Below are 25,577 nucleotides of genomic sequence, written 5' to 3' on the forward strand. Positions count from 1 at the left end.
TTATCTCTGCCAACACCCTCCTGCAGATACGGAAGATCCAAAAAAACACATACCTCATCCATTTCCCAATCCTGAAAAGAGCGCCGAAAGTGCACATCCTACGTAATCCCAGTGCTATCAAGCTGATAACAGTCAGCTACGTAGGCGTGTTTATCAACTGCAATACTGAATAATCTAGGAATTGTATGAGATAGTGGCTCATCACCACACTAAAGATCTTCCCAAAACCGAACGCGACGTCCATCATGGACTTTGAAGCTGATATGAGCAGAAAAGGCATCCCAACCCTTCTAAATAGACTTCCACATCCCTACTCCTCCCACAAGGGTAACCGAACGTGTAGACCAGCCTCCATCCTATTCCCCAAACCGATAAGAGACTAATTTGCGCCAAGGACGGTGTCTTTCCCTCCCATATCTCCATAACCATTTACCCAGGAGAGCTTGATTGAAAGGAACTAATCGTCTTATGCCAAGTCCACCCAGTTTCACAGGCTTGCAAACTTGCTCCCATCTGACAAGGTGATACTTGAACTCATCACCCCTTCCTCGCCATCGGAAATCCCTTTGAATTTTTTCAATCCTATCCGCAACGGAACAAGGGATTTGGAACATAGAAAGAAAATAAGTGGGAAGGCTCGATGACTTACTCTTAATAAGAGTAACTTACCCCCCTTGACAAGTATTGCTTCTTCCATCCTGCCAATCTCTTCGCATACTTGTCAATCACTGAATCCCAACTCCCCACTATCCTTGAAGAGACCCCTAGGGGCAAGCCTAAATAAGCAATAGGGAAATAACTCACCCTGCATCCTAGAACTGCAGCTAAAGAGGAGATATCCTGAACATTCCCTACTGGGACAAGCACACTCTTAGCCACATTGACCTTTAGCCCGGAAACTGCCTGAAAACAAGTCAGAATACACCTCAAATATCGGAGTTGAGACACATCAGCATCACAGAAAACCAGGGTATTGTCTGCAAAAAATAAATGAGAAATCTCCGTCTGATGAACTAAATCTCTACCCACCTTGAATCCCTTAATAAAACCAAGGTCCTTTGCCCTACGCATAAGTCTGCTTAAACCCTCTATAACAACAAGAAAAAGGAAAGATGACAAAGGATCACCTTGTCTTATACCCCGAGTGCACCCAAAGAAACCAGCGGCCATTCATAAGAATTGAAAACTTGACAGACGAAAGACAAGTCTTAATCCACTTCCTCCATTTACTTTCAAACCCCATTCTTTGTAACAAATAGAGTAGGAAATTCCAGTTCACATGATCGTATGCTTTCTCAATATCAAGTTTGCATAATTCTCCAGGAATACCACTTCGCAATCTGGAGTGCATACATTCGCCAGCGATAAGAACTAAATCAAGAATTTGCCGTCCTCCAACAAAAGCGTTCTGGGAGTCCGAAATAATCCCATCCGTTACTTCCCTCATCCTTAGAGCAAGCACCTTAGCAATAAGTTTGTAAATACAGCCCACCAAACTAATTGGACCGAAATCCTTTATGTCAGAAGCGCCTCCCTTCTTAGGGATAAGGGCAATAAATGAAGCATTAAGTGACTTCTCAAAGACGCCAGAAGAATGAAACTCTTGAAAGTACCTATTACCTCATTTCTTACTACTGCCCGACTTTCCATCAAAAAACGCATAGGAAGACCATCAGGCCCGGAGCTTTGTCCCCATTGCAACTTGATAAAGCCTTTAGAACTTCTTCAGTAAAAGAATTATCAATCCTATCCCTATCCAGCTCAAAAATAGCCTCAAAATGGAGACCATCAAGTTTGGGCCTCTAAACTCATGGCTCGGTATTAAGCTTCTGATAAAAAGAAGCAATCCTGTTATGCACCTCTTCCTCCCTCCACAGCTCCACACCTTCCACCTGAATTCTTCCTATATGATTACTCCTCCTATGAGCGTTAGCTAATCTGTGGAAGAATTTTGTGTTCCGATCTCCTTCTTTTAGCCAAAGAGCCCGAGATTTTTGTTGCCACGAGATCTCCTCCATATTAGCAATCTCAGCAAGAACCGCCTGACAGGAGACTCTCCTAGAACATAGAGACTCTACATCCCCTCTCGCCTCCTCAAGATGATCAATCTCAGAAAAATCAGCGAGGACTTTGTTCTTTCTCCATTCCAGATTCCCAAAAACATCCTTGTTCCACTGCTTAAGAGCAAATTTGAGAGCTCTGAAACAATGACTCCCTCCCACCTAGATCTGACTTTCCCTTGGAAATCCTCCGCTCGCAGCCACATATTCTCAAATCTAAACGGGGTTCTTCGAGAACACAAACCCCCACAATCCAAGACCAAAGGAACATGATCAGAGGTGACCCTTGCTAACACCGCCTGAATGACATCCGGGAATTTCTCATCCCACTCCCCAGAGATTAAAATCTGTCCAGTCTTGAAAGAGTGATTGGATCCCTACATTTGACTAAGTATAGGCCGCACCTTCCATTGGTAAGTCAACAAGAAGATGCTCATCAATAAAATCAGAAAATTGATCCATTTCCAAGGACCTTCTTCTCCCTGTAGACCTCTCTGACGGGGACCTGATAGAGTTAAAATCCCCTCCCAAGCACTAAGGGAGAGACCACAATCCTTGGACATGGCTAAGCTCCTCCCAGAAGATAGGTCGCTCATCATCAACAACCGGTCCATAGACTCCAGTAAAAACCCATCTGAAATTGTCTTCTTCCGTCTTAAACACACAAGATATAGAAAATCTCCCCATCCACACGTCCGTTCAAGATAACCATCTGCTGTCCCACATGACTAAAATCCCACCCGAAGTACCTATAGCATTCAAGGCCTCATTCCACAAACCTTCCTCCTTACAAACTTCTAACCACCTTGTCAGAATTGATGCCAGCTTGGTTTCTTGTAAACAAAGAACCTGGGCACCCCACTTCCTTAAAGCTACCTTCACCACCCTTCTCTTGTTCAGATCATTGAGACCACGAACATTCCATGTAATGATTCGTAGCTTCATTAAAAACCAGATAAAATTATCTCCCCTCCACCCTTCCTAAGACTCCTACTCCTGGTCCTTCCCCTTTCCTTCACCACTCCTCTTTTCCCTTCGTAGTTGACTTCAGAAATGAGATTCGTATCTCTTGCCCCTTTCCAAGACGATAAAGGCCTTGTGTTCATAACTTCATTGGTCACTGCAACCTCTCTCCCTTCCACAACTGCTTGAAGGATAGATAACGTCTGATTGTCATTACCTTTGAAGAGACTCCCAACAGCTCACTAGTGACTCTAATATTGTCAACTACCCAATCTTTCCCCATGTCAACAACCTGTTCATCAGGTCGCACCATAGCCATTGGTTCCTCCACTAGGATTTCAGAACCATTCTCCATCCAAGGTATTGGAGCAAACCTGTTGGATAGATCCCTTAACCACCTTCTCTTCAAGCTCTCTGTCATTCTCATAAATAGAATCTGATTCTGTAGCAAAATCACCTAACCCAACGAATCTACCAGACTCATTCTTCTCAGCCCCCGCAAAAGGCAAGTAGTTAAGGCCTTTCAATGCTACACTTAATTGAAGCTCTTTGAACAAAGCTACAGCCTCATCATTGGACAATTGAAAATGCAAGTCTCTTCCCACATAGGCTGTAACCCCTTCAGATAATTTTTTGACTGCACAGTCAGCGATTTCCATCTGCCAGACAATAGATTCATTATCTTTCTATCCTTCTGTATTCAGCCCATGCATAAAGTCAGTTCCAGTGTCCGTAACGGACAGCCCACACCTCTTCTCCAATTCCGTCACAATGCCGGCACTCCTCAACACCTCACAAGAAGGGGTAGAAGAAGAGGATGGAACATTAAAGCTCTGAGGATGTGAAACTGAGGGCATACTTGGAACGAAAGTAGAAGTCCACTTCTGCTTTTCTTTTCGGGACCATCTAACTCCTTGACGGTTTCTGTGAAAGTCCCGAGACGAAGATCTAAAAATTCATCCCTTCGGCTGTGTAGAATCAGAGAGGGATGAAGTTGAGATACTTGTGCAACACTGAGAGTGACGAGTCTCGACAGGACCTCCACCAGCCGCGGCAGCAGATAAGTTCATCAATCTCTTCTTTTCCGGTGAGTTCCAAAAAATTGCAGAGGTGTCGTTAATACGACGGCTCTGTGAATGGCTTACTTTTGTAGAAATAGGTGGGTTGGGCCTCGAGTTAATAAAAGAAATTGAAATTTTATTATTGGGCCCCCGCAAAACTTCTCTCTTCAAATTGCTCACTTGTGGCCTATTTCGTAAGTTAGCAATGGGCATGGACATAGAATGTGGGTTGGGCTTGTTCTGAAAAGAAACAGGCCCCTGTTGAACGGCCCTCTTCATCTCCTATGGGCCGTGATGAACAAGCAGCCCGTTTGTCATATTAGGCCCATAGCCTGCTTCAGATCCACGCTTAGGCCCAACAGAAGCCACTACATAAATATCTCCTTTAATGCCACGATCTCGGCCATGTGATTGGTATCCGTTAGCGCGAATATTAGGAGGGAACGGAAGGTGATGACCAAGGGCGTGATTGACACGAGTCTTGGATCTGCCTCTTCTACGTGCTTCTGGTGCGTGAATAGGCAGTCGCCTCTTTCCTTTGACGCCTTGGTGGGTCTGTGCATTCCGGCGAGTACCTTCAGCTGCAGTAGCCGAGATGTGTGGACTCTCCCCAACGCCATAGTAGGATTTCGGAAGGATGCGAGGTGTGATTTCCTCTATCAAATTGACCCTGAAAGCCACTCGTTGGTCCTCAACAAAAACATACTCCGGCATCACTTTTCTGGTGGAAACATAGAGGAGAATTCTTTGTCCACTCGCCGAGACGTTCGCCTCGACACCCCGAAATCCACCACATAAGTTCCCAATTGCTTCAAATAGCTTGTTGCACCATAGATGGAGGGGCAAACCAAACAATATCACCCTTCGTATTACTTGATCTTTTACAGCAGAACAGCCAGCCGCGAAGTACCAAATGTCGATGGATAATAAGGCGTCGCCCCATCTCTTCCTCCCTTCATCCAAAACCCTTAAGGCCTTAATCTCCGATGGAAACCTGAACAGGAGCAGATCGTCAGGTAAAGGAGAAACTTTCACCCCACTTGAAACCTTCCAAGTTTTCGACGCCCACACCTCAATCCCTTCAATACACCACCCATCTCTGTTAAAGCGACCTACCAGACATGATCGCAAGGCAGTTTCACGCTCCTTGATGCTTTGATGATCAACCCTAAAAACCAGATCATTGCCTATAGAGCAACTTTTGATTTCTTCGTGGAGGTTGAGACGTGGTAAGGTCGCAACACTGAGATAAGATCGATGCATATCACGATTCCTTGCCAAAAAGTCGAAGATCCAGTAGCAAAAACTCGAACATAAACGGCTGACGCCTTTTTATCACATATTTACATGATGATGATATAATTACCAGAGAATAATACAATATGACCAACGGCCCAGTGGCCTAGTGGTATCAGCCTCTTACTTCCCAAAGGGAGGTCTGGGGTTCAAGTCTCAAAAGAGACAAGTGTGTTTGAGTACCAATTAGGAAAAAAAAAAAAAAAAAATACAATATGCTAAACTGACATTCAATAGAGTAAGGCTGTCAAGAAAGTCCTCTCGTGACAAAAACAATGAGCTCTCTTTCTTACTAACTGGATTCCACTAACCCATAATATATAAGTAAATGAAGAGTAAAAACGCGTAAAGTTAAAAGAGCGTGAATAACACGCTCCAAACCGCATGAATTTCTATGCAAATAACGCGTTAATCACAGTTGTCTTCTTCCTTCGACCACAACGTATCTTCTTCCTAAATTGACGGCGAACTAACCTCCATTACCGACCAACCAAAGCAAGGGTTTTCTTCAACGGCCGAGTCCGATCTGAACTGTACAAGGTCCGACGCATATCCCGAGTTTGTGTCCGCGTCGTGTTGTGTCGACACGCACCCTCGCCGGTTCCAGCAAGTCCAGGTAACACAGAGGATGAATACAAGGAACTTTCTCCTGTCATCTTCTCTACCAAAGTTCTTTTGGGTTGATTATAGTTGGTTTCTTTGTGGCTAATGTTTATTGCCGTACTTTACATAGTCGCCATTATTACGTAATGGTATTGCCAAGGACCGATAAGTTACGAGTGATATAGCCTATTAAAAAATAAAGTTCCAACAGTCGATACCAGTTATTATAGTACTAATGATAATTTTGAATTATTTTATTTTATTTTATTTTTGTGCCACACTGATTCAGCAGCTTCAGTGCAGAAATTCAGGTCTCAGCCAGCTTGCCCCACTTGAACACAGGAGGGTCCTGAAAAACTGAGGATTCTTTCTTTCTAACCCCTCCGTCCCTTTATCAAAGTGAACCACAATTTTTGGAGAAAATTAGAGAGTAAATATAGAGATAGTAGTAGCTTGGCATGCAAGCAGTGAAATGACATGGTGAAGAAGCTTACCCAATGAAGACATTAAAGGAAAAATGATGTTAGCAATGCTCTGAGATTCTCGTACATTTGGTTTGTGTTTGCTAAACTGGCAAATCACTTAACTTTTTGCTCTAACAAAGAGGATGAGAGCCTATAAATACCGAAGAATCTTCTGTAATTTGCTCGAGATTGCAACAACATGAAGTGCAAAGTGCGCCAACAAAATTGAGCACTTTGTTGCATGTAGTCATTCATGTGTATGCATTGCACAATTATGGTCACATAAAAGTGGCAGGCCTATAGTTGGCCCCTTCAATGATGACAAGGTGCAATAAAAGAGTATGAGTGGACTAAATCATGGTCCGAATGATAAATTAACACATGTCAAACTTGGAAAGGAAAGAGATTCCAATATGCTGGAAACATTTGGAAGATCAAGAAAGGCAAGTATGGAAGGATAACGACAGTTGGCTATCAAGTCATGGGTTGAACGATTTCCTGAAAACAAGGAGGACGTGGGCTAAAGGAGTTTGTAATACGTTAAACTTCTATAAACTGACAGTTCAGTTTAGAAGTCCCTACCTTTAAGGAGTAATCAATACACGGCTTAAGGAGGTAGTTCCTAAAAATCAGGAATAAGGAGATCGTGGATTATATAGAATCCATTTCAAAAGGAAATAAACTGAAGCAGTTAAATTACGTAATATATATATATATATATATATATATATATATATATATATATATTCAGATGAGTAGTTTGAAGAACGTGGGACACATGACAGCAGTGGAAGAAACTCATAGATCATGGGTATGGAAGTTGGAGCTCGGCAGCTGAGCATGAGACAAGTGTTTTGTAAGAAAGGAGTGGGTGGTTGTTAAAAGGACATGGGTCCTTCTTGTAAGGCTTTAATGCCTATAAATAGTTTGTTTAGGGTTACATTTCAAATTCTCTCAACGACATCAATCAACATTCAATACTTTGTATTTCAATTCAAGCAATTTCAATACAAGTCTTTTCAATTCCTTTACATTCATGCACTTACTTTTAGTATTGCATTTCAATTCACTAGATAGCATTGTAGTCTTAACTAAAAGTCCTTTCATCGAAGGCAAATACGAAACCTCACAATCGCTTGATCATTCCAAAAAGATCTTCCTTTTCGTTTGACTTCTCTGAATCTTTCGAGATTCTGGCACGCCTACACATTCCAAGTGTCCCAATTTTGTGGAAACATTAATTGGCACGCCTGGTCGGACACCTGGTAGAGATTGCAATTCATGCCGCCAAAATCAAAGTCGACTCGTCATACTACAACTGGTGATGAAGATCCAGAAGAAGAAGTTCAGCCGGCTCAGGCTGGAAGTTCTAATCCTGGTCCTGAAGAATCAGGTGTACGTGCTGAGATGCAATCATTGGTTGCACCATTGGCCGAGGCATTGGGTAGGATAACTGCCCGCTTTGATGACATGGATCATAAATTATCTCAGAATATCTCTCAGCTATCACAGTTCAGCAAGTTCCAGTGGTGAGTTTCTCACAAAACCCAATAGTGATTTGGCTAGAATTTCCAATGTTCCCATAACCACCAGTACAACAGCCGCTTCCACAACTGCCGTACCAGCCACCTCCAAAGCCTCAAGTGTTTCCTCCAAATTTCCCTGGAAGGGATTATCTTGACCCGGGGGGCAATTATGGAAGATGGAGGAATAACCTACCATATCCACCACCTGCGGTGCCCGGGGGCAACCAATGGCCAACCCACCAGCTTGGCCAGAGAACAATCAACCTCCAGCGGCTAACCAGCCGCCAGGAATTAATCAACCGGCCCAACCAGTTTTTTTGGATAGAGGCCTGTTGACGGAATTGATAGACTGGGAATTTAGTTTAGCTGCTAGAAGAGTAAGCCGACAGGCTTATAGGAAGCCATACCCGAAAATAGTTGATGAATTTGAATTCCCTAGAGGATACAAAGTTCTAGATTTTGTAACTTTTAATGGGGAAGGTAACCAGTCTACCGTAGAACACATTGGCAGGTTCACTGTTCAATGTGGGGGAAGCGGGAGCAAGTCAGTGGTTGAAATTGAGGCTTTTCCCAAACTCCCTCACGAGATCAGCCTTCTCTTGGTATATGCACTTACCACCAGATTCTGTTCATACTTGGCAGCAGATGGAAGAGCTCTTCCACACGCAGTTCTACCGGACAGAATGAGAGGCAACTTTGGCTGATATATCTCGGCTATGCCAGATGGCCAATGAATCTGTGGAAACGTTTATTGCCAGGTTCAGAAGAGCCAAATTGAAATGTTGTGTATCTCTTCTAGAAAGGGAGTATGTTAGGCTAACCCTTAATTGCTTAGACTTTGAACTCCGGAAGAGATTTAAAGGAATGGAGTTCACAGACTTATTTGAGTTCGCTGATAGGCCAGCAAATTTGAGTCCATACTCAAAGAAGAAAAAGATAGAAAGAATTCTTCCAAAGGAACTTATTACAGAGATCTTAATTATGAAGTCTTCTCAATAGAATTAGAAGATGATTTGGAAGTTAATGTGGCAGATGTCCATATCAAGAAGCCATACGTTTGTGAGGTCTTGGTCAAATCGAAATCTTCCACAAGTGGCGGACAAGCATCTACTTCTTCGGCCAAGAAAGGAATGGCCGATTCTGGAATAGTTTATACTTATGATTTGTCCAAAACAGAACAAATATTCGATCACCTAATGGCCGATAAACAAATATCGTTGCCTAAGGGACATATTATTCCTACTGCTACTGGGTTGAAAGGAAAAGAATTTTGTAAGTACCATAATTCTTGGAATCATGGTACTAATAATTGTTTTGTATTTCGAAACGTTTTGCAGAAAGCCATTGATGAACGAATGATGAAATTCCCAGAAAAGAAATTGGAAGTAATGGGAGTGGACTGTGACCCATTTCCTACTATTGTTACTAGTAATATGATCAGCCTTGCTCCAAAGATTCCAAGGAAGAAGATTGATATTGGAGGCGAGAAGCAGATACTGGAAGTTCCACTCAAGCCAGAACCAAAATCTGCCAGCAGTGAGGTAATAGTAGATTTAGAAAAGAAGTTGAGAGAAGCTCAGATTGCTCTTATTAATCATGGTGATGCCCAGGGCCACGATAATAGAAGGCACCACCATGATCATAGAAGGGATTCTCATTCTTTCAAAAGAAATATTCATGATCGGCCGATGGATGTACGACCGATTCATGACTGGAGGAAAGAAGTTATGGTGACACGTTCGGGCAGTACTCTTCTACTTTTAAAAGAAGACCACAGATTCAGTTTGAGGTTTGGGTACAAAAAGGAGATGTTTCACATAAGTTCCGAATGGTGAGACCACCTATTACTCTGCCTGAAAGATGGAAGAGGCTGGAACATCCGAAATTCCCGAAAGAAAGGCCTTCGGCTAGGTATGGTCATACTTGAACTCAGAAGAGGAGGCTACAACACAGAAGGGCTGCAGGGTGGAAGAAAGAAGATCCTCATAACGGTGGTTTTGAATCGACCGAGAACAGAGATAGGAAAGCAGAGCAGAAACTAGAAGACATGGACATAGCCATTGCTTTTGAAGATGAAGTTGCACTCGGGGGGCATGAAACTGACACAGATGTAGATCCTAAGCATGCCCCTAAGTATAGAATTCGTTTTGGAAGTTTTCCGGATGAAGTAGCTTGCAATATGGCTTTTGTTCTACTGGCAGTCTTTGAGGTTACTCCATGTTAGTCAACGACAGTGGAGGAAAGCCTTAAGGAGGAAGAATTACTCAGATCCACCAATGAAGAAGTAATAGCTGCTGAGTCAACAATGAAGAACACCGATACGGCCAAGAAGGGATGGGTTACTACGGAAGTAACAAGTGCTGCTGACAAGGTAGTATTTGAAAAACCACCATTGGCCATGACCCAGCAGTTAAAGCCACTTTATGTGAAGGTGTGGGTAGAAGGAAAACCGATCAACAGAGTTTTGGTTGACAATGGATCGGTTTTAAATGTTATTCCAGTAACTACGTTGAAGTTATTTGGCAAAAGCATTGAAGATATTATCCCCAGTGAAGTTGCCATTAGTGGGTTTAATGGAGGAGCTACTAATACCAAAGGGATTTTGCCATTGGAAGTTACTATAGGGGGGAAGAACTTCATTTGCTGCATTCTTCTTGATAGAATCAACAGCGGCATATAATCTGCTTTTAGGACGGGATTGGATCCATCCCAACATGTGTATACCTTCTTCTCTGCATCAGATGTTGATCTTCTGGGAAGGAAGTGAGGTAAAAATAGTGGAGGACGATGACAAACCTTTTGTGGCTAAGGTATGTTCGGCTGAAGCAATATTATATGATGAAAATTGTGTACCAATTAAGTTTACAGGTACAGATAAGATGGAAGACCAATATTGGCCACCACAAGGAGGAGGTTGGCTGAGGGGGACATACAAGAATTAGCGGATGAGATGTCCCGGCCGAGGATTGAATGCCTCATGTCAGTTGCTGAAAAGACTCAAGTGTTTAATGATGAACAAGGACCACATTAAAAGGAGAGAAAAAGAGCAGGCTTTTCGGGCCGCTTGTGTTAGGTTGAAAGCATACTTGGCTGAGAAAAGATTGGCCAAGCACGAACAATTATTTTAAAATGTTCGGCTAATATGGCCGAAGTTAAAATTCCAGCAGACATATAAGAAAAACTGGATGCAATCCAGTTGGAAGATTTGGAATCAGCTCCACGTAGAATGGATGACAGCAAGGCAGAAGTTCAGAATCCATTGTTGGAGGTCAATTTGGGCACGGAAGAAAACTCTCAGCTGATTTATGTTAGTGGGTTCCTGGAACCTATTTATCAAGCAAAGATGATTGACTTGCTGAAGGAATATAAAGACTGCTTTGCCTAGAATTATGAAGAAATGCCAGGGCTATCAAGGGAGTTGGTAGAACATGAACTGTCGATTGAAGAAGGTTATCGGCCATACAAACAGCCTCCAAGAAGAATGTCACAGGAAGTTGTGCATAAAGTGAAGGAGGAGATTGAAAGATTGTTGAAGGCCGGTTTCATAAGAACGGCTAGATATGTTGAATGGCTTTCAAATGTGGTGCCAGTTATAAAAAAGAATGGGAAGATAAGGGTCTGCGTTGATTTTAGAAATTTAAATACTACCACGCCAAACGATGAGTATCCAATGCCAGTGGCGGATCAGTTGATAGATGCTTCCTCTAAACATGAGATTATGTCTTTCATGGATGGGCATTCGGGCTATAATCAGATATACATTGCTGAAGAAGATATTCCAAAGACTGCATTTAGATGCCTAGGGTCTATTGGAACTTTTGAATGGATTGTCATGCTCTTTGGTTTAAAAAATGCAGGAGCAACTTACTAAAGGGCAATGAATGCTATCTTCCATGATATGATCGGCCGTTTAATCGAAGTCTACATTGATGATGTGATAGTAAAGTCATCGGCCAACGAGCAACAGTTAGCCCATTTGAAGACAGTTTTTGAAAGAATGCGAACTCGCAAACTCTAGATGAATCCGATTAAATGTGCATTTGGGGTAGCCGCTAGAAATTTTCTAGGATTTTTGGTTCATCGTAGGGGGATTGAAGTAGATTAGAATAAAACCAAAGCCATTATGGATGCTATGGCACCTACTAGCAAGAAGCAGTTGCAGAGGTTCATCGGCCAAGTTCAGTATTTTAGAAGATTTATCAGGAATTGTGCAGGAAAGATCTATGCTTTTTCACCACTGTTGAAATTGAAGCCGGAAGAAGAGTTTAGATGGGAAGAAAGGCATCAATAAGCCTTTGACAAAATTAAGGAATATCTGGCTAATCCACCAGTTGAAATGCCACCACGGAGGAAATGGCCGCTGAAACCTTATCTATCAGCGGCGGAAGAATCTATTGGCAGTATGCTGGCCCAAGACAATGAGATAGGAAAAGAACATGCTATTTTCTATTTAAGTAGAACATTGACTCGGTCAAGTGTAGATATACACCGATTGAAAAGTTTTGTTTAGCTTTGTATTTTTCTGCCATGAAGCTGAGAGTATATATGTTGCCGTTTGTGGTGTATGTCATTTATCAAACTGATTTGATCAAGTATATGCTATCAAGGTCAATGATCACCGGCAGAATTAGCAAGTGGGCATTGGCTTTGATGGAGTTTAACTTTGTTTATATTCCACAAAAATTAGTAAAGGGTAGAGCGTTGGCCGATTTTTTTGCCGACCACCCATCAACTGAAATTGACCCACATGTGTGTGATGAGTTGGAGGCATCAACAATATTTGGAGTACCATGGGTTTTGATGTTTGATGGTTCCAGCACAAGTGAAGGAGCGGGAGCTGGAATTGTAATCATATCCCCAAACGGAAGAAGGGTATCTTTCTCATTTTTCTTGGATTTTAAATGCTCCAATAATCAAGCGGAATATGAGGCATTGATTATAGGTCTAGAAATTTTACTTGAAATGGCTGTGGGAAGTGTACATATCATTGGAGATTCAAATTTGGTATTGAGTCGGTTATCAAAAGAGTTTAGATGTCTAAGTTGGCATTTGAGACCGTCCCACTCTCTGGCCACTCAGTTAATTGCACAATTTGATGAGGTTAAACTTGAGTTTTGGCCAAGAGAGTATAATAAGGATGCTAATAACTTAGCTCAATTAGCTTTTGGAATTAGAGTTCCAAAAGGGATGGAAGAAAAGTTAGTAAAGATTACTAGAAGAAGCCTTCCAACGGCAGAAGTTCCAACATGGCCGAGTCATTTGCGGTAGATATTCACAACATGGAAGAAGATGATTGAAGGATTTCAATTGTGGCTTTTCTAAAGAACCCACAAAGGAAAACAAGTAGGAAAATCAGAAGAAAGGCTTTTCAGTATATTTTGCTCGACCAGGAACTCTATAAGAAAAGTGTGGAAGATGGTCTTTTGCTCAAATGCCTTAGTAAAAATGAAGCTATTTCTGTTATGGCCAAAAGTCATGGAGGAACTTGTGGAGCACATCAGGCTGGAATAAAGATGAGATGGTTGTTAAGAAGATAAAAAATATCATTGCCAGGTATGCTAAGAGATTGTATGGATTATGCAAAGGGTTACATAGCATGCCAGAAGCATGGGCCGATCCAATGGGTTTCAGCTAAAGAAATGCGATTTTTTGTTAAGCCATGGCCATTTAGAGGATAGTGTCACGGGCCTAGAGATTTGGCGCAGCGGCACGGCCCGTGCGGCACCAAGGCGTTGCTTCAGCTCGCGCAAGCGCCCTGGTCAGCCACCACGACCTGCCCTCCCAAGGATACATGCTGACTGGTTTCGGCCTGCCATGGCCTCGTCAGGGGAACGGCTCCAGCTCCCGACCAGTTTGTGCAGGGATGGCCAACTCCCTTCTTCATAGTCAAGTCCAAGACTAGCGACAAGCACCTCGAACTGAACCGAGTCGACCTGCCTGAACTCTGAAGAGGTACCATCCTGTGGTCCTGCACGCCCCTTCCCTGGAACCATTCCCAGTCAATGAATGTTCTTAGCCAACCAGCATGCGTATCTTCTATGCTCATGGCGTCGTTAGGAATCGGATCGTGACATTCTCCCCCACCCAAATCCTGCGACGCCCTCGTCGCAGTGCGGCGCTGACTCCACTGCGTCCAACATTCCAAAGTCTCTCTCTTCCAAGTGGTATGCTCGCCTGCCCACCATCGCTTCCTTGTGCAGCTCCCTGCACTGCACTCGCCCAATGATAGGCCTCGGACCAAGGGGACGTCCACTCCTCAAGGACGTGACTCTTCTCCGTCATGCCGCCTCCGCGACATCCCGAGCAAGCAATGGCCTCCTGCCGACTTGATGCTCGCCCTTCACCATGGTTTGCATCACCCAAGGACTAAGCACGAACTTTGGTGCGCGCGGCCCTCCGGCCCTTCAATGCGTAACTTCAACGGACGCTTCTTCCTGGGGAGATGGAGGCTCTCCCCCCCAACTGCATTGATTCCTCCAAATCGACGCAACTTCAATGCACCGTCTTCATTCTCTGACCCCTCCCGGACCGACAAGGGGGCACCCCACCGTGCTTTACCCCAAGTCCTGCTCTGATACCATTTGTCACGGGCCTAGAGATTTGGCGCAGCGGCACGGCCCGTGCGGCACCAAGGCGTTGCTTTAGCTCGCGCAAGCGCCCTGGTCAGCCACCACGACCTGCCCTCCCAAGGATACATGCTGACTGGTTTCGGCCTGCCATGGCCTCGTCAGGGGAACGGCTCCAGCTCCCGACCAGTTTGTGCAGGGATGGCCAACTCCCTTCTTCATAGTCAAGTCCAAGACTAGCGACAAGCACCTCGAACTGAACCGAGTCGACCTGCCTGAACTCTGAAGAGGTACCATCCTGTGGTCCTGCACGCCCCTTCCCTGGAACCATTCCCAGTCAATGAATGTTCTTAGCCAACCAGCATGCGTATCTTCTATGCTCATGGCGTCGTTAGGAATCGGATCGTGACAATAGGCTATGAACCTAATTGGAATGATTAATCCACCATCTTCTGAAGGTCATCATTGGATTATTGTGGCCATTGATTATTTTACTAAGTGGGTAGAGTCAGTGGCCTATAAAGCTGTTGATCAAGCAACGGTTATTGATTTTATAAAGAAACATATTTTCCATCGTTTTGGAATTCCAGAATCAATCACTTCTGATAATGCGGCAGCCTTTCGAGGAAATGAGGTGTTAGCATTTGGGGAAGGAGGAGGAGTACAAATGCTAACTTCCATACCTTATTATACTCAGGGTAATGGCCAAGCAGAATCTTCCAATAAGATCCTTATAGGGATTATTGAGAAGATGATTGATGAGAAGCCTAGAATATGGCATGAGACACTGTTCGAGGCCTTTTGGGCCTACGGAAATTCTAAAAGAACAAGCACTGGAATAACTTCTTACAAATTAATCTATGGGCATGATGCTGTTCTTCCAATGGAGATGAATGTAAGATTGGCCAGACTTGCTTTTTAGAATGACTTGATACCGGCCGATTATAATGAAGCCATGGTGGCAGAATTGGAAGATCTGGCTGAGGTACGTTTACATGCTTTAAGACCATATAATTGCTCATAAGAAAAAGGTTATGAAGGCTTATAATAAAAGGGTAAGACCTAAAACCTTCGCGGAGGATGATTTGGTATGGAAGGTTAAACTTCCAATTGAGAAGAATGGTCCAAAGTATGGAAAACGGACTCCAAATTGGAAGGGACCATTTTAAGTTCATAAGGTGTTATCAAAAGGTGCATATCAGTTGAAAGATTTAGATGGGGAAATGCATTCAAAACCCATCAATGGCCGATATCTGAAACGTTATCGGCCAACCATGTATGAAGTTTTGGAAGAAAAGGAAAATCAAGGTCAGTCCACTTTCTGAGGCTGAATTGGTGGAATAAAGCCATCTTTTGAAGATGGTTCAAAATAAGTTAATCGTTTTAGATTGATTGAAGTCAGAATAATAAGGTTGCATGAGAAGGCAGATTACCATTCAAAAGGTCAATTATTTGTAGTAGGTTTTATAAGTCCATCACATGACCAAAAGATTGGCCTACAAAAGCAATAGGAAATATTGTTCAGAAAATTATAGACCCACAAAATTATTTTTGAAATCAGTCCAGACAAGTTTGGACTGATTCAAAGAGGCCACAACTTGCAGTTTGGACTCTTCCATCATGGAAGAACACTTTAAACTTTGGTAAACTGCACCTTATAGCCTTCAGTCTCTTTCTTCATTCCATCTAGCTTGGAGTTGAGCGCTTGTTGATCAAGTTGAACTTGAGCTAAGGCTTGCCTCAAGTTCCTTAGTTTGGAGCCTATCGATTTCTGGTTTGAGAGATTTGAAAGCAACAGCACAGCCTTTGAGTTTATCAGTAAAGAAATCTCCTCTCTTGTTCTTCTCTTCCACCTGTGAAATGACAGATAGGGATTCTTGGATAGACTTGGATAGGTTTGGAAGATAAGCTTTGAATGAAGAAATGGCCGATTGAATCTTCACCGGGAAACCTTGGTGTTGGCTAAGTTTGATTAGGGCCAATGAAAGTTCGTTTTTAACGAAAGGAAGATTAGCAGAATCATGCTGAAGAAGGGTAAGTAAGGTTTCTTTATCCTCTTCAAAAGTGTTGGAAGGATTGGGAACAAGGGCTAAAGCACTGCAGGAAGAAGTCATGCTTTCTTCAACCAAAGACTCAACGGCTTGAAAGTAATCACTGAAAGCCGAGAATGATCCCATGGAAGTGATAGCCATGGAAGCTTGAGTTTGGACAACAGTGTCCTGCACAAGAAGGATGAGGTTAAGGAAATATGAGAAAACAAAGAAAAGAAATAAAGAGTTACCTTCTTCTGTGGAGAGGGAGATTCAACTACTTCCTCCGTACCAGAAGCTCCTATTTGGGTGGATTTCCCTACTGGAGGAGTAGGTGGATCTTTTGGAAGAACGACAGTAAGAGATGTCTGTTTTTTCAATGGTGATCTTGGAGGACTTGGTAGATTGGGATCAAGAGGGCTATGTGAAGAAGAATCCTGAAAAACAAAGTGCTGTTAATAAATAGTCAAAAGGAGCAGAAAGAAGAAATATGAAGTATCAAGAAATACCTCAGCAGAAGATTTTCTTTCAGAATGGGCAGTTTCTTCACTACCATCTTTTCCCGCAGCTTCATCTTCCTCAAAGTCATTCTCTTCTCTTTCATCTTCTTCTTCTTCTGTTTCCATTTTTTCTTCTTTTTCTTCTTCTTCTTCCTCGGTTTCCTCTTTTTCACTTGTTCCTATTTCTTCGATTTCATCTTTCTCTTCTTCCGGATCAGCACTGAGACTTTTTTCACTTACATCAATAGTCTCTTCAGGAATAGGAAGTTGTCTTCGAACAAGTGGACGTCCAGATCTTGTGGTACCTTTTGGAAGGGTTGGTTTAGCAGGAGCCTGAATGCAAGAAAGAATGTGAGAAACTGCTTTTGTAAATATACAACTTAGGAAGAAGGAAAGAAGTTATAAGGTATATGCCTTTTTGGCCGAGGAAATCTTTCCTTTGGGAGGCGCTGTCTCGGCTGTTTGACTATGACTCTGAGATGATACAGATTGGAAGGATCTTGTTCATCATCAGAGTCAATAGGAAGAGCTGGCAAAAGAATGAAAAGGTAAGTAACTAAGTTTGAATGATTGAGGATATAATAATGAGTTATTACCTTGTTTGGAACTTGTGCTTCTTTTAGTTTTCTTTAATGGAGAGGTAAGGGTTGCTTTAGTCTTAGCTGTCTGTTTCCTTTTCTTGCCACCTCTTTTGGGACTTTTGAGAAGGTCGGTTCCTTGGAAGACAGGATTTACAAATTTGAAAGAACCAAGTTGAGTAGTAATAAGGGAAGAACAATCTGTTTCCCTAGTTTTCACAACATAGGAATGCCACCATTTGTCAAAGGCAGGATCAGAAGTTGGATCTTCAACGAAAGGCTTAAATTGGAAGATTTTCTTCAAAGATTTGAATCTATTACTCACGGTTTTAATAAAACCATCATCATTGAATTTTACATGAAGATGGAAGGTGCCGTTGAAAGAGGGACACGATGGCTGAGGAATCATCTGCTATAAGCCAAACTGCTGGGCAAGCTGAGCAGGGTTGTAGAACTCTACACCAATGCTGCTATTTTTGGAAGAATATGAAGCGGTACTGTAATGAATATCTCTGGCCACCAAAAAGCTGGCCCATATGGACTTTTGTTCTTCTGATAGTTTCTTAGTGGAAATAGGGATAGGAGAGAGCCAAGATGGACTTTGAATACGGGAAGAAAATGGAAGGAATTGTTGAGGAGTTCTGGTTTGGCAGCCTTGGTAGAAAAAAGTGAAGCAATTTCTGAAGGATTGAGGTTTAGGCATAACCGAAGCATAACTGAAGGAAATTAAAGCATTATTGGCCGAAGGTCTAACTTTCGGCCCTAGCTCTGGGAAGTAAATCTGAAGCCAGAGTTGGAAGATCCAAAATGGACCTCCCATTCTGGAAAAATCAGTTGCAATCAAGACTAGGGGAGCCAATGCTAAAGGAGAACCTTTTGACAAAGCGATGGCTACTTCCACTAGATCTTTGGTAACTTGCAAGGCTGGAACACATAACATAAACCGATTAAGCCATACAAGTAGAAAGGCAATGTGTTCTGCATCTTCGGCTTGAGGGGTATGCTTTATACAGGCTTGAAGAAAAGGGCCGGAAGCTGCTTCATAAGTTTTTGTACCAGATTCTTTGGTTGGAAAGTTAAAAGCAGTGTCAGGATCATAAAGAAGACAATTCACTTCAGTACCAATGGGTTTTAAGCCAGTCAAGTGGCAGATATCTTTTAAGGTAGGAGCCATCATGCCACAGTTTAGATGTAAAGAATTTGTGGTAGAGCTCCAAAAGAATAGGGTAGCAAAGAAGAGAGACTTATCTTGAATTGGGAGAACTTTGCTAAGCTGGATTGCATCGTAAATTCCAAGTTGCTTCCAGCTTTCTTCCTTCAGTGGAGTCATCCTATCAACCTAAGCGCTCCAACCTTCAAATGGCGTAACCCAATTTTCTAAGTTAAAAATGGGTAAGTCGCCATTTGATGCTTTTGGAAATTTCTTCAAAAAAGGAAGCGAATCTTCTGCTTGAGGGTAGAAGGAAGTAATTGAAGAGGGAATTTTGGAAGAAAAAGCCAGACTTACGGATTTAACGTCGTCAGGTAAGATGATGAAAGATTCTAGGAAAACCTGGTCAGCTGGAAGGCTAGAGATAGCTTTCGCTGCTTGATGTCCATGGGTTGTTGGAAGATCAGAAGGTAAAGGAAGATCAAGAGAGGATTTTCCTTTGGGGCCATCTAAGAAATTGAAAGGAAAGCTTCAACAGAGGAAGAAGGGTTTGATACAGAAGGAAGAAGGAGCTTTGTCTTGAACGAGGAAGATGGCATAATATAAGGAAACTTTCTGATTTTAAAAAGGGATTAAAGAAGACAGGCACTTAATGGTGGTAGGTGGAAAGTTGTGGCCTTTTAAGTAAGAGGTGATGGTTTTCAAATTGGGAATAGTAATCGGCACACAAAGAATCTTTGTTGGATAAGGCTTATGCGGATATCTAGGAAGTTTCAAATTTTAAATCTTTACAAGCCTAATCTCGGAAGATAGAAAGCTTCAAAATTGGGGGGCATAATGTTGGCACATAAAAGTGTCAGGCCAATAGTTGGCCACTTCAATGATGACATGGTGCAGTAAAAGAGTATGACTGGACTAAATCATGGTCCAAATGATAAATTAACACATGTCAAACTTGGAAAGGAAAGAGATTCCAATATGCTGGAAACATTTGGCAGATCAAGAAAGGCAAGTATGGAAGGATAACGACAGCTGGCTATCAAGTCGTGGGTTGAACGATTTCCTGAAAACAAGGAGGACATGGGCTAAAGGAGTTTGTAATACGTTAAACTTCAACTGACAGTTCAGTTTAGAAGTCCCTACCTTTAAGGAGTAATCAATACACGGCTTAAGGAGGTAGTTCCTAAAAATTAGGAATAAGGAGATCGTGGATTATATAGAATCCATTTCAACAGGAAATAGACTGAAGCAGTTAAATTACATAATATATATATATATATATTCAGATGAGTAGTTTGAAGAACGTGGGACACATGGTAGCAATGGAAGAAACTCATAGATCATGGGTATGGAAGTTGGAACTCGGTAGCTGAGCATAGACAAGTGTTTTGTAAGAAAGGAGTGGGCGGTTGTTAAAAGGACATGGGTCCTTCTTGTAAGGCTTTAATGCCTATAAATAGTTTGTTTAGGGCTACATTTCAAACTCTCTCAACGACATCAATCAACATTCAATACTTTGTATTTCAATTCAAGCAATTTCAATACAAGTCTTTTCAATTCCTTTACATTCGTGCACTTACTTTCAGTATTGCATTTCAATTCACTAGATAGCATTGTAGTCTTAACTAAAAGTCCTTTCATCAAAGGCAAATCCGAAACCTTACAATCGCTTGATCATTCCAAAAGGATCTTCCTTTTCGTTTGACCTCTCTGAATCTTCCGAGATTCTGGCACACATACACATTCCAAGTGTCCCAATTTTGTGGAAACACACGGTGGAACAAACAAGACTTCCTAACCTTCTTGTGGAATCCAATATTTATATTAAACAACAGAATATAACTGCTTTTGGCCAGTGTCTCCTGGCCTATGTTCAGAGAGCAGAAATATTGTTCTCTAATCCATTTCTGGTGAGTGACCAGAATATAATTGTGATATCTGTACTTTCATCAATAAATAAAGTTTTAGATTGTTACTGACACGAGTTATAAGAAATTCATCATTGGAGAGTCAATGTGCAAATTTATTTAATTTTTATCTATATCTAATTAATATTAAAATTTCAAACTCCAATGACGACTACATTAGGTATTGATTATGCTTTTCAAATACAGTTCTCCTGGTTTTATTTCCTTTTTCTTCTATGTTTTCCTTTTAGTTATTTTACCATTTGTCAGTCTCTTTATTGGATAAAGAAGTCTCATTTGTTGGACTGGTTATTGACTCAAGGGAAGACTATAGGCTATTGTTGGTTTATAATCTTGTACTACCTTGCCAACAGTTGCCTCTTGATATATGATAGCTTGAAATTTTGTGGATCATTTGAAATATATTTTCGTGACCTTTTTGCTTAAACCATTTTCTATTGAACGCTATAGGGATGGCATCACCTCAGGGGAAGGAGGGCCGGTTCATCTCTGTATCTTGATGTAATTATTGAGGTAGGGTCTGCTGCTTGTTTTACTGTTGTATATCCTATGTGGTACTACCTTCCATTTGATTTTGTCATAGACAGCTATGTGATCCATTTGATTTCATCATAGACATCTAAGTGATTGGATATCCTATGTGATTTCATGTCCTCAAATAGATATAGCAGTTAATTTCGTCTGTCAGGTCGATCCTTTTTTGAGTGTTAGTGCTGCACACGATGTTGATGAAAATGTTCGTCGTCAAATTCAGAAGTACCATCCTGAAGTAGCTGAAGTCTTCATACATATAGGTATCTTTTTTGGTTTTATTATTTTCTTCTTGTTGCCCTACTATTTTTTTCCTTTTCCTTTTCCTTTATTGCTTCTTTTTTTTTTTTTTTTTTGTGTATTTTATTTTTTATTTTTTTTAATTTTTATTATAGAAATCTACCATCACAGTCATTTTCATTTCAAGGTACACTTTTCACTCTTTCCTCATTCCCAACCCGCTAGCATGACTAATGAATAATGATTAGGGTGGCCATTGGTCGTGAATTTGTGATCTTCGTTCCTTGCTTTCATCTTATTAGTTGTGACTTCTTGTTTAGACCATTTGTAGATATGTGATGCAATTGAAATATAATTGGATGTGTACATGGTACCATGACGAAAGGCTTTTAGAGTTAGGTATATGCTTTAAGTGATGTGAACATATGAATATATCGATTTATCTTTGCCATCTACATGTAGGAACGAGATAAACCAAACAAACATTATTTTCAATACAGTTTAGTTTACATGTTTTTGAAAATTATAGGTTGCTGTAGGTCTTATTGGTAGGATGTTCTTGTTTATTTCATACAGGATTGTAGTTATGTCTTTAGAGTTCACCAGTTTCTTGCTTTCTTATCATGTGTTGATTCTTTCTTATTTATTCATTAATTTAATAGTAATTTTTTTTTATTATTTATTTTTCTTGTAGAGCCTGCAATTTCACAAATTTTGCCCAGTACAATGGACCGGCAATCAGATACAAAGGGATCAGATTACCAGAATGGGACTGCATCCCCAGAGCATAAGGAAATTGAAAACATCATTGCTAACATATTATTATCAAAGTTTGGAGGGGTATTTCTCTAAGTCTTAACTTATTTGGTGGTCAGTTCAGGTTGACCTTGTGTTTGGGGTTGGAAAATATTCTCCTGAAGGATGCCTAGTTTCACTCTTCATGGTTCATATGTACTAGAATATAATATCAAATATGCTTTTGACATTCCATTTGCTGATTTGTGGCATTCTGATTCTCCCAAGTCCTAAATCTCTTCACATAGTGAACATTCAAGGCTCCAGTGCGTAATATGATTAATATCCCGAATCTCAATTTGGATATAGCGTGGAGAGAGTTGCAACACGGGCTTTCTTGCTGTATTGCCAGCATAGCATTTTTGTTTGTTTGTTTGTCATAGGGCTTAATTGAGTTTTATTAAAAATAAAATAATAAATATCCCTTGTGCCCACTTGTGAAATTTGGGAAGTAGATTTAAACAGTTTTGTATACCACACACATGCGAGTCTAAAAATGCAAGTTTTGAATGGGTTTCAGAAAATGGTGGTTGACTGCATAACACACCACACGTTGCAAGGCAAGAGTTTACTTGAAATTGAGGTTTCCATGCCACCTGACGTTTTGATTAGGTAAGCTTCTATCACCTGTTCCTTGAATTTTGTTCAACAAGTTGATTATCACTCTAAAACACTGCATACTTTTTGTTTCCTCTTCCAAGAGATGCAATGGAAATGGCAGAAGAAGCGGAAAAAGATATTTTGAGGGCAGCCTCCAACATTGTTCAGGTCTACTTTCAGCTACGACTAGGGCATTCGAAATCACAGTATCACCAGCAATTGCTGGAAAATAACAGGAAGGAAAGTAGGAATGATTTTCCATAATCTGCATCTCATTGTTTCTAGTTAGGATATATCTTACTTTTTGTAAGACTAGGGCTTTGCTGAAGCCATATGGCTATGCTGAAGGTGTACTGTATGTAAATTTAAATTTCATAGACAATATAGATCCATTCCCCATTTTTAAAGGGGCATGGAGTGTTGGAATTTGTGTATTTGCTTTCTCAGACCTTTATTGTTCCAGAATTATAACTGTTATTACCAGGTTAAGTTTGTGAATTGGAAGAAAAAAATTATATGTTAATAGTCAAATTATTTGATTCCATGAATCCTAGTCGTGGTTTCATGATGAATGAGTTCTTGTTAACTCAGATTGAGAATTTTACTTTGTCTGCAGAAGAGGAAGGGTGGGATTGTGGTCTTTGAGGATGATATGTGGGATGGCATGCATTGAGTTGTGCAGGAAAAATGTTACTGATGTCAATGGGTTATGTACGTTCATGGGGAGACCGTGGGGATGGTCTTTCAGTTTAAGCTTCCAGATGAGAAGATGATGACGTGTGTATTGGAAACCAGTCCTTGGACGTTTGAAGGATGATTGTTGATTTTAGCCCCTTGGTCCCTTCAATCATCTTTTACGTCAGGTTCAAACCCCCAATTAAGAATTCGGACTTAATTGAGGCCCATGGAGATTCTATTGAGTTTAATGTCTAATAGCTCTTCTAGTATGTCGGTTTAATTTGTTGTTTGTGTGTTCAATTTTCAAATGTTGGTTCAAAAAGGAGATTAATGGCAGAAGAGGGTCTAGCTGCAGATGCTCGTAAGAAATCGCGAGTTACTAATTTGGGGAAGATTAATGAGGTTAGTGAGCGGAGGTGGCCAGCCGTGAATGGCCCTTGATGATAATTTTGATGCAGAACTGTCAGGGTTTCGGAGTATTCCCGGCAATTTTCCAGTTGAGAAGGCCAGACAACCTTCATTCCTCTCGAAATATTTGTTTGTTGGGTACCCAAAATAAAGCAGTGTGTGGTTAGGTCGAGATCAAAATTGGGTAAGTTGATATGCATGCTGTTAACCTAGAGGATCATCTGGTGGGTTGGGTATGTTTGTTCAATTTGAGTTTAGGGGTTACAATTACATGTGCAATGAATGATGGTGATCCTGTAGGTACTTTGGTTTATTACAGGAGTGTATGTTTTGAGTGAAGAATCAATTCAAGATAAAGTGGGAGTCTTTGGGTAACCCTGAGATCTTCATTGAGCTCAAAATGGATAATTTTGGGGGATTTTAATTCAATCCTTCGTCATCATGAAAAACTACAGTTGCTTTGTACTGAAGTAGAATAGTGTTTTTGCTTTGAAGTGTGTTCAATACTATTTATTTAATTTTGTAATGTATATTTGTTGCAAGATTTTTGGAAGTAATAACATGAAAACATATTTAATAAAAAAAAAATATATTGCAAGTTTGAAAAAAAAAATTGTTAGTTAAAAATGTCATTTTAGAGGATTTTTATTTTTTAATCTTTATTATTATTATTATTTTTGGTGAACGGTGTCAACCATAAGCATTAATTTGGTGTTTTCGGTTTTGACAATTTTTTTTAGTAGTCCTTTGGTACAAGTCAAAACAGTGACCAAACACGTACATAATAAAAAATGTTTTGTTGTGGTATAAACAAAAAAACACAAAATAAAAATGATTGCCAAATAGACCCTAAATAGGCATTCAAGGAGCTTAAATTGTAAAACAAAAATAAAATGGTATCTTGTAATTTTAGCAACCCTAGAGGGGGTGCATGGGTTCTTTCAACAAACTGTAGTAAATTGTTGGATTGATTCAATCTTGGATCACAATCACTTCTCTTTTGACATTCCTATAATGCTAGAGGGCTCACCACCATATTTAACATCGGGTAAATGTGGAAGGTAACCATTTCTTGCGTGACTAGGAATATTGCAACTTAGAGAATTAATAAGGGCTTAAATCATAGTACTCTAATAATATCATTTTTTTTATATCATAAAACTATAATTTGTTTGTAAAAATTCTAATAGTATTACAAAGTTATATGTTGCCCCAACGCTGTTAGTTTTGCACGTGGTCTTAACATGTATTGGTAATCAAATTTAATGACCTGCAAGAACATGTGCCAACCATGTGCTATTAATTTTTATTGGGTTAAAATCATAAAACCCCCATGAATTTTTTAATTTTGATCATAAAATCTCAACTTATTTAAAAAAATCCCTATACTTTTAAAAAGTGATTACACTGCCCCAATATCAGTGTCTGACCCATTAACCGGGTTATGGAATGACAAATGACAAATTTAACCTCACAATTTATTGTTAAATTAAAAATTAAAAATTATTTATTAAAATTATAAAAATACACTTTAATCTTCTTCTTCACCCCCTTTCTCTCTCAAACTCTTACCCTCTCTATTAAACATAATTTTTGTAAT

The 25,577-nt window shown here is 40.7% G+C and overlaps 1 protein-coding gene across 1 annotated transcript in view; it reads left to right on the forward strand.

The window, feature by feature from the left end:
- LOC132306221 (metal tolerance protein 2) overlaps positions 1–23,325 on the forward strand; it is a 43,046-nt gene extending 19,721 nt beyond the window's left edge. Inside the window, exons 8-12 of the mRNA XM_059803544.1 lie at positions 21,176–21,238; positions 21,414–21,519; positions 22,191–22,336; positions 22,812–22,903; positions 22,993–23,325. Coding sequence (XP_059659527.1) covers positions 21,176–21,238; positions 21,414–21,519; positions 22,191–22,336; positions 22,812–22,903; positions 22,993–23,155 — 570 coding nt within the window. The 3' untranslated portion in view covers positions 23,156–23,325. The remainder of the gene's footprint in view (positions 1–21,175; positions 21,239–21,413; positions 21,520–22,190; positions 22,337–22,811; positions 22,904–22,992) is intronic.
- The last annotated feature ends 2,252 nt before the right edge of the window (positions 23,326–25,577 follow it).

Source organism: Cornus florida, unplaced genomic scaffold (genome assembly GCF_030987335.1).
Source record: "Cornus florida cultivar Cherokee Brave unplaced genomic scaffold, ASM3098733v1 CherokeeBrave_3.0.0_Hap2_Chr05, whole genome shotgun sequence".
In the NCBI taxonomy this organism is placed as follows: domain Eukaryota; kingdom Viridiplantae; phylum Streptophyta; class Magnoliopsida; order Cornales; family Cornaceae; genus Cornus; species Cornus florida.